Genomic DNA, 15,016 nt, shown 5'->3' with positions numbered 1-15,016 from the left:
AGCCACATATCGACAAATTTAACCGTTAACGAAAGGCAATCGCTTGCCTTTTAGATATCTAACCATCGGGCCGTGCAATTATCAAAATTAAATAATTAAAAATGTTGGGGGGAAAAAAAATCTATACTTAATATTTTATTTCAAGAATTTATTATCCATCGCATCTTTAGAAACAATTTTAGAGCGAACTGAAAGGTGATATCTGAAAGCTGGTTCTGCACTGCCTCCCCCCGTTTGCAATTACGCTCAATTAAGGACAGCCAGGCAAAAATTAACGATTCGTAGCCGGTGCGACACCTGTTTTTCTTTTCCCTTCGTTATTAAAACGCAAGTGTGGGAATGTGGGGTGGTGACTCGTCACATGCGCGCGATAGAGCACCCTGTTACCCCGAAGTAAAAGCCAGTGGATTATGGTAATTCTCTGGCGTCTCTATCGCCCGCATTTCATCGCATTTTCACGTGTTACTAAACAAAAGATCAATTCTCCAGCGGACGCGTTAGTCGTTCCAACCGCGCCGCTTATGCCGTGTAAATGAGACCGGGGGGAGAGAAGGGAAAGAGGAGATACGCAATATTATAAACGCGTCAGGGTTCAACGATAAGAATCCTGGCGAGCCACCTGGCTTCGTCTTAACAGATAGAACGTATTTGCGGCGTCACCTGCTTCTTATTGACGCTCTGTGAATCCTAGAAATTAAAGTTAATGACTTGGCCTTCCCCTTGATTCAAAACACACGTCCCGTCGAAAAAAATCCGAGCCACCTCGTGTTTTATTTAAAATCAAGCTGTATGTTTTTTAATAGCGGTAGGATCGGGAAGGGTACATTTTCTATCACAAGAGCATTTTAATTAAATCATGCGTTTTCTTCTTCTTTTTTTTTTTTTGTTTTAGCCTACATTGTATTTAAAAAAAAAATAATGGTTTGTAATAAGAAGCTTGATTTCTCGCAAAAATGACATTACTTGATGGCTTTATTAGTTCTAATTATTATTGGCGTTATATTTTCCATTGATTTTCGTTTGGGACGGCATTGAAGATTTTTATTTATCGTGAAATATAAAGTAGCGAGCTCGAGTAGCAAACAAGAGTTTCGAGATAAGATACGTGAATCCACCATTCCACTTCCGACCGCTATCCTTTCTCATAGGGATAAACTCCGAGGAAGGTTGCTCTTATCTCTTTTTGTTCATTATTTAACGATATTTTGAGCCCTGAAAATGCCTCACCAAGTACGAGATAGGATAATGTTAGGTTTTAATCAGCAGGTTCTTCGAAAGTTGCCCGATTTAAAGAACGTATCTTAGACTGCGGTTGGTCAAAATCATAGTCACGGTTTATTTTCATCTACACCGCAAAGGTCTCGTCTCGAATCGCATGTTGCAACTACAATTCGCCAATTTGACAATCGCTATCACGCTCGACGGCGATTTAAACGCGCGTCTCGAAACGCTTCGTGCGATCGTAGAACGGAAGTTGAGAATAGGCGGAGTTCGTTCGGACCAATCGTCGAGATACGCGCCGCCCACGTGTCAGCGATGGTTCCTCCCTGCGGAGTGCCAGAGTGCCGTGACGAGAGATACAGCATCGTCTCCTCCTGCTTATCACCCGCAGATGCCGCGACGCGCCTTTGATTTTGATAAAAATAAAGGGAAAAGAGAGAGAAAAGGGATGCATCACAATTTCGATAGAAACGAAAAAAATTTTTTTAACCGAAGAGATGCTGAAAAAATAAGATATCACTCGGTGCTCGCTGATAAGATTAGGATGCGGTTTATTTTGAGAAAACAATGGACGCATTGAAATAATAAAAAGCGTTAATTGTTTAAGTGAAAAGCTCTTTGAAACATTTTTACTTAGCGTGGAATTAATAAGAATATAATTGTAATTGTAAGAGTTACAATTTTCATAAATTAATTCATTGTTTCGAGTTGTACTTAGCGTACTGATAAAAAATTGGTTTAAATTAAACAAATTGATGCGTTAAAATAAAATTAATTAAGACAAATTGTTTTTTCTTGAATTTACAGGCGGCTACAATCACCTCCGCAGCCCGGTGTGCCAAGACGAAAGTCAGCGAGACGAAACATCGCCTCCACCCCACAGCCATAGCACCCAGCCACCCACCTCTCACTCTAGTACTCCTAACAGTAATAACAACAATAACAATAACAACAATAATAATGCCAACAACGCGTACATCCATCTACGGAATTTAAATCAGCTCAAAACGGAATGTAAGTATTCTCACTCGTCTAGTATCGTGCATGCACGGTTTTGTAAATCGTGTACCAACTAAAATTTTATTTTTCAATTTTTAAACATGATAATTTCGAAATTATCTTTTAACTCTTCGAGACTGCTCTGCGAAGCGGTCACCAATTTTCAGTCAACTTTTCAACCCAAAACTTCGTTCGATAAAAAATCTCTGAGCGCGGTTAATTGCTTTTGAAAAACGTGTTCAACAAGATTTCAGGATTGTCGAAAATATTTAATTAACCAAAATAAATCATTTTGCAGCGAACTACAATAATCATCACATAGCCGAGCATCTTCAAGGCGGCGGAGGTGGCCTCAGCAGCGGGGGTGAACTCGCGGGTGCAGGTAGTAACGAGAGCGACTTGAGAGTCAGCGCTACTGCCACGGAGAGTTACATGACTCCGGCGCATTATTCGGGATACGACGAGGCATCCGAATACCATAGTTTGCCACAAGATCATCAAGCGCCACATCCATACAATTTGGACAGCTCGTCGGATTTCTATGGGGCCAGTGGGATCCATATCGAGCCAAAGTATCAGCCTTCACCGTTTAAGAATTACCCTCGAGGTTCGTAGCAGAGATTTATTAAAAGAGCAATGTTCCCGAATAACTATAATTTATTTATACTATATTAATCTATAATGTTAATATTATTTAATAAAATAAAATTAATTTTTTTACATGTAGCATGTTTAAAATTTAAATTGAGTCGATTAATTCAAAGTGACATTTTTTTTTTACTTCAGGACGCTACCACGAGGGTTACAGCGAGAGTGGAGGATACGGACAGTACGATGCAACGCCGTTCCAAACGGTTCCCGGAAGTGGAAGCGGTACTGGAAGCGGCGGCGGCGGCGTCGGAGGTGATCAATGGGGTGTTGGGCTTGGGGATCATCTTCCTCATCACCCTGCGTTTCTCGCAGGTCTCGGACCACGAGATTCCTCCAATCCTCATCATCCCACATCAATTGCCAATAATGTGGACCAAAAGCCGTTACTGCAGAGCTCAATGCTTGCCGGCTATCCAGGTAAATATCTATTTACCAGATAATTTTATAATATATCTGATAAATAGTTACCAAAAAATTCAAACAGTTGCTCCTCGAAATTTAATTTGTAATTTTTCAGACTTTTCAATAAGTATTTTAATAATTTTTTTACTGTAATTTTTCGTATCAAGCCTTAAATATATAAAACGACATATTTTTTTAGGCGGTCAACCGTGCTTTACTGGATCAGGTCCAATTCAACTGTGGCAATTTTTGCTGGAGCTCTTAACTGACAAAGCGTGTCAAGGTTTTATCTCGTGGACCGGTGACGGCTGGGAATTTAAGCTGACCGATCCGGACGAAGTTGCACGTCGTTGGGGCATTCGCAAAAATAAGCCCAAAATGAACTACGAAAAGCTGAGTCGAGGCTTACGCTATTATTACGACAAGAATATTATACACAAAACTGCTGGCAAGCGATACGTATATCGCTTTGTATGCGACTTACAAACTCTTCTAGGGTAAGTAAAAATTTAAAATACTTGACATAAATATTAAGCCTTCAAAAGTTATACATATGTATATCAGAATTGAAAATAATTATGTTAATTAATTTTGTTCGACGTTTGCAGATACAGTCCTGACGAGATACACGCAATGGTGGACTTGAAACCCGAGAAGAAGGAAGAAGACTGAGTTTTTTGTTAATGAACATGTGCTTTAGGACTGTATCACACAAATAAATGTAACAATACATTTTCTTCGCATTGAACATGCAAGAACGAAGGAAAAAATGAAAGGACAAAGTATCCATATAACGAAATTACTAAGAAATGATTATATTCAGATGCAGAAGACTGTGATAGTCCGTCTTCTTTATTCAAATGTGAACAAAAATCGAATCGGTCGTATGTACCAAAGACAGGGTCTGCATACCATTGGTGCCTAAAAGTTGAATAAATCATGAATTTGTTTCTAAGTGATTGATTTATCACAGCAGATTTTAGAGGATATTTATAGGAATAACTCGTCAATTTATACATATATAAATAAATATATATATATTTTTAATGTTACATGATTTTTCAACGCTATACTAGCGTCAAGATACTTGGTGATGCCGCTAAATTATTTATGTCTCATCATTTTAATATGTGTGTTATATCTCGTTGATAGATGACTCGATATGTGATTGTTATTACAATAATTTTACAATAAACTCATTACACCATATGCTATATAGCGAGCTTCTCAATTCGATATACTCTTATGCTTTTTTTTGTATATGTATAGATTTTAATTTAGACTATATAGATTTAAATTTAAACTATACTTTCTTCTTCCAAGCTCGCTTCTCTAAAAAGAAGAAACATGTATTTTATATTATTTCTTAATCCACTACTGTATAAATACTATTTTTATTAAATTCTTTGTTATATTATATTTTATTTATGACATGTTTATTTAAGTTATTCGGGTAAGAAATTTGGATCAAGATAATTGTAGGAGGGATTACTTAAATTTTGTGAAAAATAATCCAAATTATAAATTCTAGTGCCTGACGGTGATTTTATGGCAATTAATCTATGAGATGGATCATGTGAGGATTCTGTTTCTAATCGTTCTACTGCACAATCGCCACATAGATCAATTCCAATAAGACATTCTGCACAATGCCACCTGATACCATTTAAAGGTTCCTTACTACACACTGCACACTGTTGGGAAAAATAGATTAACAAACGGTAATTCTATATGATATATAATATAATTAAAAAAAGAAATAACACATACTTTATATCCGACATGTTTGCATCCAGGAGAATTTTTTTTCAGCTTTTACTTGGCGCAACAAATTGATTTGTCTCAATTCGAAATTATCATCCCTTCCTCCGTTTATTATATCGTCCTCTTGAAAAAATATTAATATTAATAATTACTAATTTTTAACATTTTATTCAAAAAACAGTAACATACACTTACAAGTTCTTTCGTTATAGGTTGTTCCTTACTTTCGTCTGAGAAATTAAAAGAAATATCTTGATGTGGGAAAAAAGTTAAATGTTTAAATAAGAAATGATTGTAACGATGTTTATTTAAACTTCGCATGAAATCTACTTTTACTTTAGGTCCTCTGCCTGGACTGGTAAGCCTGCTTTCGAAAGCTTAATAAAATACTTTAATACTCTGCTGGATACTTGTTTAAGTGTTCGATTCCCTATAAAAAAAAAGTGAAAATTTTAGAAACGAAACAATTTAGTACAAAATTTCTATCCAAATGTATACTCTTTTCATTTTCCTGTTTGATTTTCGATTACGATGTAGGTAATATATGTCCTTGTCGAATTTGTGGCTTCGTACGTATATCTGACAATGCAATATTGTATTGAGACCAGTCAACTTAAGGAATCTCAGCAATTTTTTGCGGACCAGGTAACTTGTACTGAATACGAATTATTACTTGTACGAATCTGCGGATTTTTTCAGCATGTTCTAGCCCTGCCTTGCAAAGCAAGGCTTACATATATTAGATCTGGTCTCGGTCGCTGCACTGCTAAACTAATGCATACTAGTGCAGTAAGAGTAAAACATATACTTTCTTTCACTCTAACTTACTGCATCGATTCAGCGTGTAGCGACTGAGAACAGACCTGTTGATATGATGCCGACGCTACCTAACTTCACTTAGCGCCACATCACGAGATCGTATTGTGGCGTTCATAGCTGCAGAGTATTTTTGAAATTATCTAATGGAAAATGCTGTTGATATCGTTTCGATTAAATGTCGGCTGATTAGAAATTATAGTTTAATTATTTTTTTATTTAAAAAAGAAATGTACAGATTTCATTGTTACTTGATTGTTTCCACTTTTCCGCGATGCTAATTTATTTTCTGAAATAACCATTTTTCGGTATGTACAGAGCTCAGCCACTTGCGCGTTGCCTGCTCGACCTTCGGTAGAGGAATGCGGGAGTCGTAGCGTCAAAGTTGCACGAGGCCACTCGCAACCTTTGTTTAGAAAAACAAGAGCAAATAACGTACTCAAAGTGCGTGCTTCGTACTGCCTAGTTATAATATAAATTTAAGTATAAACATTTCTCACAAATTTACAGGCACACGTACGTCGGTAAGAGTTATCTGTTATAAAATAAAATAGCAAAAATCAAAAGTTTTAATATTAATACTACTTTAAATAATTAAATACGGTAATATATTATATTAACGTTACTTTAATAAGTTAAGTTTAATTTACAATACTCAATTTACATGGAAATATTGAGTGAATGTACGCAATACGGAATAAAAAATTAAAATTAAAATTAAAATAATTACACATTAAACTAGCTCTTTCTTATATTAAGATTGCGTGAAAAAATTACATCACGATTAAATTATCGTTATCAAACGCAACTGATATTTCGGGATCCAAGTAAACTCGTTTCGCTAATAAAGATGTTACTATCTTTCGTATCAAGATTCAACTGGTTAGATTTTAATCAAATTATTATCTTAAATTAAGCGCACTTCATCCAGAATGCAGATAATTTCGTTGAGGCTAAAAAATAATGTTTGCAGGCCATAATTCCGTAATGTAATATTGATAACTATAAAATTATGCAACGTTAAATAAAAATATAGAGATAAGATAACTATATACGCACAACCTAGTAAAAGTTCTAACATCAGGAAACAAAATGATTGTTCACTTAAAATGTAACGACAGTTTAACAAATGATAAGAATTTCCGTAATTATCTCCATTCCTTCTGCGTAATCTGTTCTATGTATAATAGCCACTAACAACTTCTAGCTGAATTAATGTTTTATAAAATATATACGTAGTTTTAAGAAATATTACCTACAAGAAACTCTATTGTTTTATCGTCAATATAAAGGCATATCATTTATTAATACGTATTATCAGTATTTAATACAAAACGGTCGTATATTTAATTTATTTGTAGACATGGTTTCAAATAATGAATATCGAGTGATCTATGTGTATCTTTAGTGACACAGTAGTATTTAGTCTAATCGTCGGAAATGGCAACTACCTTGCTGTGAAACGATTATACAGATTCTTAAGATTTTGAAATACTAAGAAGACAAAATTAAATCACTATCTTATCTATTTGTTACTTGACTTGCAGCGGTATCGGCTACAAACTGATAGAAGCTTGACAACTTAGCTGATTAGATGTTTGTCGGTTCAACCGAGTGTGAAACAGGCTCGTAGAATTTGGGCAAACAAATCATTTAACGTACTCAGTTTATTCATGTGGGCTATAATTACTGGTTGCCAGATGGTAAGTCTGACAATCAAGCGCTTAACGCGGTGTAATGCCGATATCTAGAGACTCATTTATCTTCTCTAGCCTGGTGACCGGCGATTAAGAAAGATAGTGGGTCATGATGATCTGTGACGAGGATGAGTCTCGGCTTATCAGTACAAGTGTCTGCGGAGGGAAAAAAAAAGGCGACAAACCGATCGAGTCCAGTGTTGATTTGAAGCTCTGGCAGTGATAAACCCTCCCAATAGCTTCAGTCGCGTGCTACCATCGTGTGTGCGAGCGTTGTCGACAAGCTCGCAACTACCATCCAGAAGAGAAGATAAAGACTACCACTGCCGCCTCCACCATCGTCAAGCAAAGTCCGGCAATACATGCGATGCGTCACTGCATTTTGAATCACTGTTGACAGTGTTGGTGGATCAGTGCAACGTGCTCCACGCTCTCGTTCTTGTTCCTGACGGCAAAAAAAATGGCACATGAGCAAGTCGGAAAAATCGAGCTGAAAAGAGAGCTGGGGCTTTTCAGCGCCGTCAGCATTATTCTGGCAGTAATGATAGGTAAGACAACTCTTTTCTGGAAATTTAACTTTTCTCAAGAATACGTGAATTATAAGTCGCACAATCGTCATTTATAAACGCACGTCGGATCTCGATCAAAGTTTATTTCGCGTCTGCTTTGGATTTAATAAATTAAACATCGTGTATTGTATGCGCACACATTTCAGTTTTCACGTGCAACGTTCGTGTCACTTTGCCAAAATACTCTGTGAATTTTATCGAGATTGTGGAACACAATTTTCAACACATGCAAATGATAAAAAGAAAAAAAAAAAAAAAAAAAAAAGAAAAAAAAACGGGAACGTTAGTCTTTTCATTTTCATTTGTGGATTCCCGATCTCTGACACTCCCGTTCGCAATCGCGTTTAAGCGATAAACTGTAATGCAACACAAAGATCTCGTTCAAATCCACTGGATCGTGCTAAAAAAAGATTCGGCACGATGCGCACTCTTACTGCAAGTCATGAAAATTATTTTTATTTAGCATTGCACGGGGATATAATAAATAATTAATCGATAAAAAACTTCACTCCATTTCAATAAGTATTAAATTAAGTATGTTAATGAAATCGCAATTGTTCAAACGTAGAATTGTATAAAAGAATTGCTTAAAAGCGATATAAATTCGCTTTTCTAAACATCGAAGAACATCTGCGTCAAGAGTGAATTAAGAGATACCAAAAGTAATTATGTGAAAAAATAATTCCAAAAATGTGCGATGTTCCGAAATTATTTATTCTTTATACAGATGTTCTTCAATGCTATAAAGTATAATAAATTATTTTTTTTTATGTGCAGATTATTTTTCAGTTCGATATTTAAAGACTTTTATCGCCAAAGAATTAAACATTTAAAATAAAAATAAAAAAGAGTTATAAATAATCATAAAAAATATATTTTAAATTAAAATAAAACTGAATTTCTTTTTTTATATATTTGTCAAAAAGCCACTTATTAACTTACTTGTAATAATATGTGAGATGAGAACTTGTTCCGAAAATTTTGATTATTCTATTTCTGTTCCATCCCCTCTGTTTCCAACCTTGAAAATCGTAACGTTGTATTAAAATTAATTCACTTCCTAAAATTTTTCTAAAAAAATTAATAAGAATTTGGTGAAAAATACTCACTTATTTTTCCTTTATATTTCGTGAGTTTCGAATTTAAAGCAGCACGTGTTGAGAAACAAAGAAAGTCATTGGCCGACTTTCTCGTGCCAAAGTGTTCTTGTTATTGCATTTTTGTTGCGACCATCACTCGCCACGAAGTGGCGAAATCTATCTCATATATATACACATCGTACGTTATATATGATAAGTTCCGCACAATCACAAACCCATTTATCAATATTTCATTAAAATGATACAATAAGTAATAATCATTATAAATATTACAATAATTCGGATAAAATTATATTCTCGGAACTGTAATGGGGCAGCCTTTAGTACAAGACAGCAGTTTAAGAGCAGTTAACAGTAATTACATAATTGTATAGACCCAAATAAGATACCGCTTTATACATTGAAGCGCTTGTATTTTACAACAGATGATTGACAGTGTCCGGAATGGTTTCTCACGCGGCCCTAAAAAGCACCGGGTGTTTAAGAAACAAACATTTGAAATTGTAACATCTGTTTAAACAAAAAAAAAAAGTTTTACCACAAAATAAGAAACTTTATATTATATATAAATCAGCAGTAAGCAGAATAATAATAAGCAATTAAATTTTAAATTTAATTAAATTGCATTAGAATATCTATTTTTCCGTAATATGATTAAGAATTTTTCAAATTCTTCAATTATTATCGTTCGTATTAGAACATTTTAGCCTTTATCTACTTTAGAATTTCCACAGAATTTACAATTCAAGAGAAACAGATTAATTACTATGATATTATATCTGTGATCAAATTGTGATATCTGATATAACAACAGTGCAACAAATAACGTAACTAAATAACATTATATTTGTCAAATATTTCAATCTGATTGTCCCAATACTATAAAATCTCATTAATAAATATCTTCATAATAATAATAAAAATATAAATTACTTAAATATTCTTTTAACGATCAAAGAATAAATAGTTTGTTAGCAGTGGTCAACAAATATTTTATATATCAGCGTAATAATTAATATATGACTAAAAACGTCGGAAAGGTTAATCGAGATTAATCAGTCATTCACGTCATGAAACATTAGCTACTGTCGTAACAGACTCCACCAAATTAATATTAAACTGCAATCTCGTTAATTTTATTGTTCAGGTTCTGGCATTTTCGTATCACCAACCAGTGCTTTTGAGAGATCAGGATCTGTGGGATTTTGCTTGTTCGTTTGGATCAGCTGCGGTGTGCTATCTCTATTGGGCGCGTTAGCCTTTGCCGAATTGAGTACTGTGGTACCACGTTCCGGTGCAGAATATGCGTATTTCATAGAGGCCTTTGGACCATTACATGCTTACGCCGGTCAGATACCGGCGTTCATATGCTCCTGGATTTACGTGATGCTACTACGACCAGCAGAAGTGGCCGTAATCACATTGACTTTCGCAGAATACAGTGTGCAACCATTTTCTAAATATCTTTGTGGTTTATCTGTAAATTCTATGGCGATGTTAAAAAATCTCATAGCGATTATAGCATTAGGCTTGATAACGTACATCAATCTCGTCAGTGTCAAACTGTACGTAAAAGTGCAGAATGTGTTTACCGTGTGTAAAATAGTTGCCTGTATGGTGGTAATTGGCGGTGGAATATGGTGGCTAAGCTCCGGTCATGTGGAACTCCTTGATAAACCCTTTCGTGGCACCACCACGTCAGCTGGTAATATTGCTCTGGCCTTCTACAGCGGTCTCTGGGCTTACGACGGATGGAGTTCTGCTGCAATTGTCACCGAAGAAATTCAGAGACCTGAAGTCAACATCTTCCGGAGTACTATTATCGCGGTGCCTATCATCACCGTATTGTACGTATCCATGAACTTGATGTATATGTCAGCGTTAACGATGTCAGAGATGAAAAGCGCAGCGGCGGTAGCAGTTATTTGGGCGGACCGAGTTCTACCACCTTGGATGGGATTTGCAATACCGCTCGGCGTGGCACTGTCGACCTTTGGATGCGCCCTTAGCATTCAATTCAGCGTCTCCAGATTGTGCTTCGTCGCTGGCAGAGAAGGCCATGTGCCACGAGTTTTCAGCTACGTGCATATCGAGAAAATGACGCCGGCTGCGGCAGTGATCTTTCAATGTATACTCTCACTAGCGTGCATGATGCTAGGCGACATAGTAGCCTTGATTGAATTCGCTAGTTTTCTCATGTGGGTGTTCTACGGATTCGCGATGATATCGCTTTTAATTATGCGACGGACCAAACCGGACGCTCCCAGACCATATACCGTGCCTATCGTGATACCTTGGGTAGTATTGGCGATTTCCATCTTCCTTGCAGTGCTTCCAATAGTTTACGAGCCATCGATAAAGTATCTTTTCGCACTTGCATTCATCTTATGCGGCATTGTCGTGTATCATGTATTTGTATATAAAAAAATAAGAAATACTTTATCAGGTGAGTATAATCGGTTAAACAATTATTTTGCAATCTTTTACATGTATAAAAGATTTATCATAAAATATAATCTGTTTTATTTAATAATAATAATATATATAATTTACGATTTTGTTTCTTTTTTCAGACAAGCTGACGTTTTTAATGCAAGCATTATGTTTGATTGTTGCTCCAGATGGAAAAAAAGACTGAACAAATATTTTTTTTAATTTAATATGTATGCGTACGTAAGTATATGTGTGCATGTGTGCATGCGTGTGTGTATGCGTGAGTGCGTGTGTGCATATGTGGATAATTGCTCACATAAGGCATTCACTTTTCATGTTTTATTTCACAATTCACCAAAAAAAAAAAAAAAAAAACATTTTACACCTTAGATATAATATCGAGACGGTAAAGTAAGGCATCTATATTGCAATATACTCTGTTTTACTCACAATGTCATATTTATTATATCTGATAACACTTTAATATATTTAAAATTGTATCTTTATATAAAATTTTAATTAATATTCTACGTATACTTTTTTATAACATTTATTTTAATTTATCGAAACTTAATAATTAAACTTTTACATTATTAATGGTAGTGTTATATAAATAAAATGAATAAGAAAAATAAGATAAATATGTACAAATTTTAAAGAATTTATAATCTCATAAAATATTAAAAATATTAATTATTGAAACAAATATTTTTTATCTTTATTCTTTTTTGTGCCACTAATTAAAATTTTAATCTTTTAACGTAATAGTTATTTAAATAAATAATATTCATCAGTTATTATATCCAAAGTATAAATAAATGCAAAAATTTGCAAATAAAATTTTATATATATATAGCTTATTATAATACACCAATAAAACTTTAATATAATAACTACTATAATGTCCTATGTATAAAAGATCGTTCCCGAAAATATCCCATTATTTAAATATGCTTTAAAAAAATATTTTTTACATTATATACTATTTTTTATAATAGCACTAATTTAAAATTTGTATAATTAAATCAGATCTAATATTATAATTCAGTCTATAAAATCACTATTGAGTTGCACCACATTTTGAACAAGTTTGTCTTTCACTATAACAGTTTAAGATTTCACAATTTATTAAAATATTGTAGATAAACATTTTAGTGCTTAGTACTTACCTTAATATCTGATGAAGTTTTTTTCGGAATTCATTACACAAAGCTTTTTCGGATGCAAGTGCTGTATCACATTCTTTTAATTGTTGTCTCAAATTATATATTGTATCTTCCAATGCTTCAAATAATGCCTGTAAAGATTTAATATTCTATTAAGCAAAATAATATATAAATTATATTAAAATCTATAAATGTAATATATATTATAACAAACCCTAGATTCTTCAGCTGTATCAGATAAAGCAGGAGGTTCATCCAAACAGAAAAATTCTCTTACACATGATACACCTATGAGAAGAGGACTACTCAATATGCCATTAACAAATGTTTGAAGACCACATATCCTTTCTTCCAAAAAACTTGGAGCAAAATTATCACCAAGCCATTTTTTTCTTGGTAATGTTAAATGATCAATAGGAACTTTTTGCCTCTTTAATTGTGCAAGTAATCGTACAAAGTCTGTGTATCTACGAAACACAAACCAACAGTTGCCATTTTTCAATTCAACTCGAAGTTTGTAAACCTGAATATCAAGAACAGAGAATAAATCTTTTAAATATTTTTAAAGTACAATAAAAATAAAATAATACTTTATATGTACATAAATATTACTAAACATATATATATATTTACACAAAATTTAAGAATGTGGCAACTAAATTATAATAAACTAACTGTAAATCTAGATCTTTCCTCCATGATTTCGTAACCAACAATAGGTATTCTTAAGTCATCACTAGTAAGAGGTGACTGAAGAATATCTGAGTTGATATTGTTATCATTAGTATAATTAAATCGTTGCACAGTAAATGAGTTTGAGTGGCTGGATCCATTGGAATCAGGACTATCCAAAACTCTCAAAGTGCCTGCTTGAGAACTTCTTGTTTTATTAATTGCAAGTGTTACCTCACTGATGCAGCCTACACCAGCCTCTGAATTGGACATTTTTAACCAGGATAAAACTAAACAAAACCATGCATACTCGAAAATAAAATAGTCAAACAATAATTTAAAGCTGAGTTACACTAAACATGTGATAAATTAACATCAAAAGCATTTGAGATCAATTTATAAGTATTTATAATATCAAATATTACACAAAAAAGATAGGAAATTTAATAAAGTAACTTTAAATGTTAAAGGAACATGTATAATTTCTCACTTTGAACAGAAATAAATCTTGTGCTGTGTCAGTTTAATAAATCAAAATGTTCGTTGAACATACTAACCTCACTTATTTTAACACATAAGAATATAATGTAGAGCGCTCAATATTAATTCGTATTTTTATAATTTCAGCACAATCACGTGTATCACAGTCGTTTATATGACCATATTGTAAAAATTATTATTTGTTAACCGTCCAATCGCAGAGATATATGATCATGAACGATCAGTACCTTGTTATAGCCCAGTTATGGCCATATTGTGCCGGTTGCGACGGTGACAGCCAATGGTCGCAGATTTTAGACGGGCAACATACGCACACTAGGCACATGTCGTGTCGTGTGTGCCCGTAGCGCCTGCTAATGCCTCGGACGCAGAGAGCCCAACTCGGAATCGCGGCTTCCACGCGTACAGATATAGAGGCTCGTCCGTGTGAAGCCAGCGTTTCGGCTGCCGTCGGATAAAAGAAAAGGCCAGAGCTATACACTGTCTGTCCTTTTCTTTTTTTTAAATAAAAAGATTTTGTAATGATTTTATAATTTACTAAAAGAATCCATGCGCGCGTTATTTTTTAAAAGACCTCAATTACAATAGACGAAAAGAAAATCATATTTTACCAATCTGTATGAGTTTCAGCGGAGTTCTAAAGTTCTGCCGGTGACTATAACATAAAATGAAACATATTAATGTAGATATGTTAGCATTTAAATTAATGTAAAGATAAAGCTTTATTTTAATAAAGATTTTATAAAAAAGAATTAATTCTCACCTAAAAGTTGCTCCGCCGATGCATGATACTCTTCCTGGTCTTCCTCCTCTTCTCAGGATGTCTGCGGAATGTCGGGTCGGTCCTTCCTTCAATGCTACAGTATTATCTGAAACAGAAAAATTACGATTAATATTCTGTTCCGTTCGATGTCTTATTGAGCTATCGATTTCTTGAATCAAAATCAAAAATTTAACGAGAAAGGCGATAACGCGTTCTAAAGCGCGGTAAAAATAAAACGCGGGATAGTAAAATTATGATTAAT

General features: G+C 34.2%; 3 protein-coding genes and 1 pseudogene across 10 annotated transcripts in view; 2 read left to right on the top strand and 2 right to left on the bottom strand.

The window, feature by feature from the left end:
- The window catches only part of Pnt (ETS transcription factor pointed), an 82,509-nt gene extending 78,024 nt beyond the window's left edge, over nt 1-4,485 (top strand). For all 5 annotated transcript variants that reach the window (XM_070669156.1, XM_070669155.1, XM_070669158.1 and 2 more), the window contains 5 exons: nt 2,029-2,235; nt 2,519-2,827; nt 3,007-3,288; nt 3,473-3,770; nt 3,882-4,485. In XM_070669156.1, coding sequence (XP_070525257.1) covers nt 2,029-2,235; nt 2,519-2,827; nt 3,007-3,288; nt 3,473-3,770; nt 3,882-3,945 — 1,160 coding nt within the window. In that variant the 3' untranslated portion in view covers nt 3,946-4,485. The remainder of the gene's footprint in view (nt 1-2,028; nt 2,236-2,518; nt 2,828-3,006; nt 3,289-3,472; nt 3,771-3,881) is intronic.
- A 223-nt stretch (nt 4,486-4,708) lies between these two features.
- LOC139109848 (ZZ-type zinc finger-containing protein 3-like) lies at nt 4,709-6,155 on the bottom strand (annotated as a pseudogene).
- A 307-nt stretch (nt 6,156-6,462) lies between these two features.
- Snx16 (sorting nexin 16) lies at nt 6,463-14,476 on the bottom strand. Of its 3 annotated transcripts, XR_011546898.1 has the most exons (6): nt 13,494-14,476; nt 13,033-13,341; nt 12,822-12,949; nt 9,229-11,603; nt 9,062-9,140; nt 6,463-7,995 (listed from the first exon to the last, which is right to left on the bottom strand). XR_011546898.1 is itself a non-coding variant. In XM_070669162.1 (5 exons), the coding sequence occupies exons 2-5, from the start codon at nt 13,761-13,763 to the stop codon at nt 12,713-12,715; spliced, it is 747 nt and encodes a 248-aa protein (XP_070525263.1). In that variant the 5' UTR covers nt 13,764-13,780; nt 14,048-14,476; the 3' UTR covers nt 12,303-12,712. The 3 variants fall into 3 exon arrangements, 2 of the variants coding, with proteins under 2 accessions (XP_070525263.1, XP_070525262.1); XM_070669162.1 differs by lacking the exons at nt 6,463-7,995; nt 9,062-9,140; nt 9,229-11,603 and adding an exon at nt 12,303-12,752 and having other exon boundaries at nt 13,494-13,780; nt 14,048-14,476; XM_070669161.1 differs by lacking the exons at nt 6,463-7,995; nt 9,062-9,140; nt 9,229-11,603 and adding an exon at nt 12,303-12,752.
- LOC139109812 (b(0,+)-type amino acid transporter 1) lies at nt 7,965-12,554 on the top strand. Of its 2 annotated transcripts, XM_070669160.1 has the most exons (3): nt 7,965-8,098; nt 10,367-11,665; nt 11,793-12,554. In XM_070669160.1, exons 1-3 carry the CDS (start codon nt 8,011-8,013, stop codon nt 11,855-11,857), a joined length of 1,452 nt encoding a protein of 483 aa, XP_070525261.1. In that variant the 5' UTR covers nt 7,965-8,010; the 3' UTR covers nt 11,858-12,554. The 2 variants fall into 2 exon arrangements, with proteins under 2 accessions (XP_070525261.1, XP_070525260.1); XM_070669159.1 differs by having other exon boundaries at nt 10,367-12,554.
- Nucleotides 14,477-15,016: the final 540 nt, after the last annotated feature.

This window comes from Cardiocondyla obscurior, linkage group LG18, assembly GCF_019399895.1.
Source record: "Cardiocondyla obscurior isolate alpha-2009 linkage group LG18, Cobs3.1, whole genome shotgun sequence".
Lineage (NCBI taxonomy): Eukaryota > Metazoa > Arthropoda > Insecta > Hymenoptera > Formicidae > Cardiocondyla > Cardiocondyla obscurior.
Note: the sequence above shows the minus strand (reverse complement) of the source record. Positions and strands in the feature narration are given on the sequence as shown.

Excerpts from the sequence above, each read along its gene's own strand:
- LOC139109812 (XM_070669159.1), top strand. The coding sequence starts at position 8,011 with ATGGCACATGAGCAAGTCGGAAAAATCGAGCTGAAAAGAGAGCTGGGG. Across the intron at positions 8,099-10,366 it reads TATTCTGGCAGTAATGATAG|GTTCTGGCATTTTCGTATCA; the intron begins GTAAGACAACTC and ends TTTATTGTTCAG.
- Snx16 (XM_070669161.1), bottom strand. The coding sequence starts at position 13,763 with ATGTCCAATTCAGAGGCTGGTGTAGGCTGCATCAGTGAGGTAACACTT. Across the intron at positions 12,950-13,032 it reads ATACAGCTGAAGAATCTAGG|GCATTATTTGAAGCATTGGA; the intron begins GTTTGTTATAAT and ends AAATCTTTACAG. Across the intron at positions 12,753-12,821 it reads AAACTTCATCAGATATTAAG|TGAAAGACAAACTTGTTCAA; the intron begins GTAAGTACTAAG and ends AAACTGTTATAG.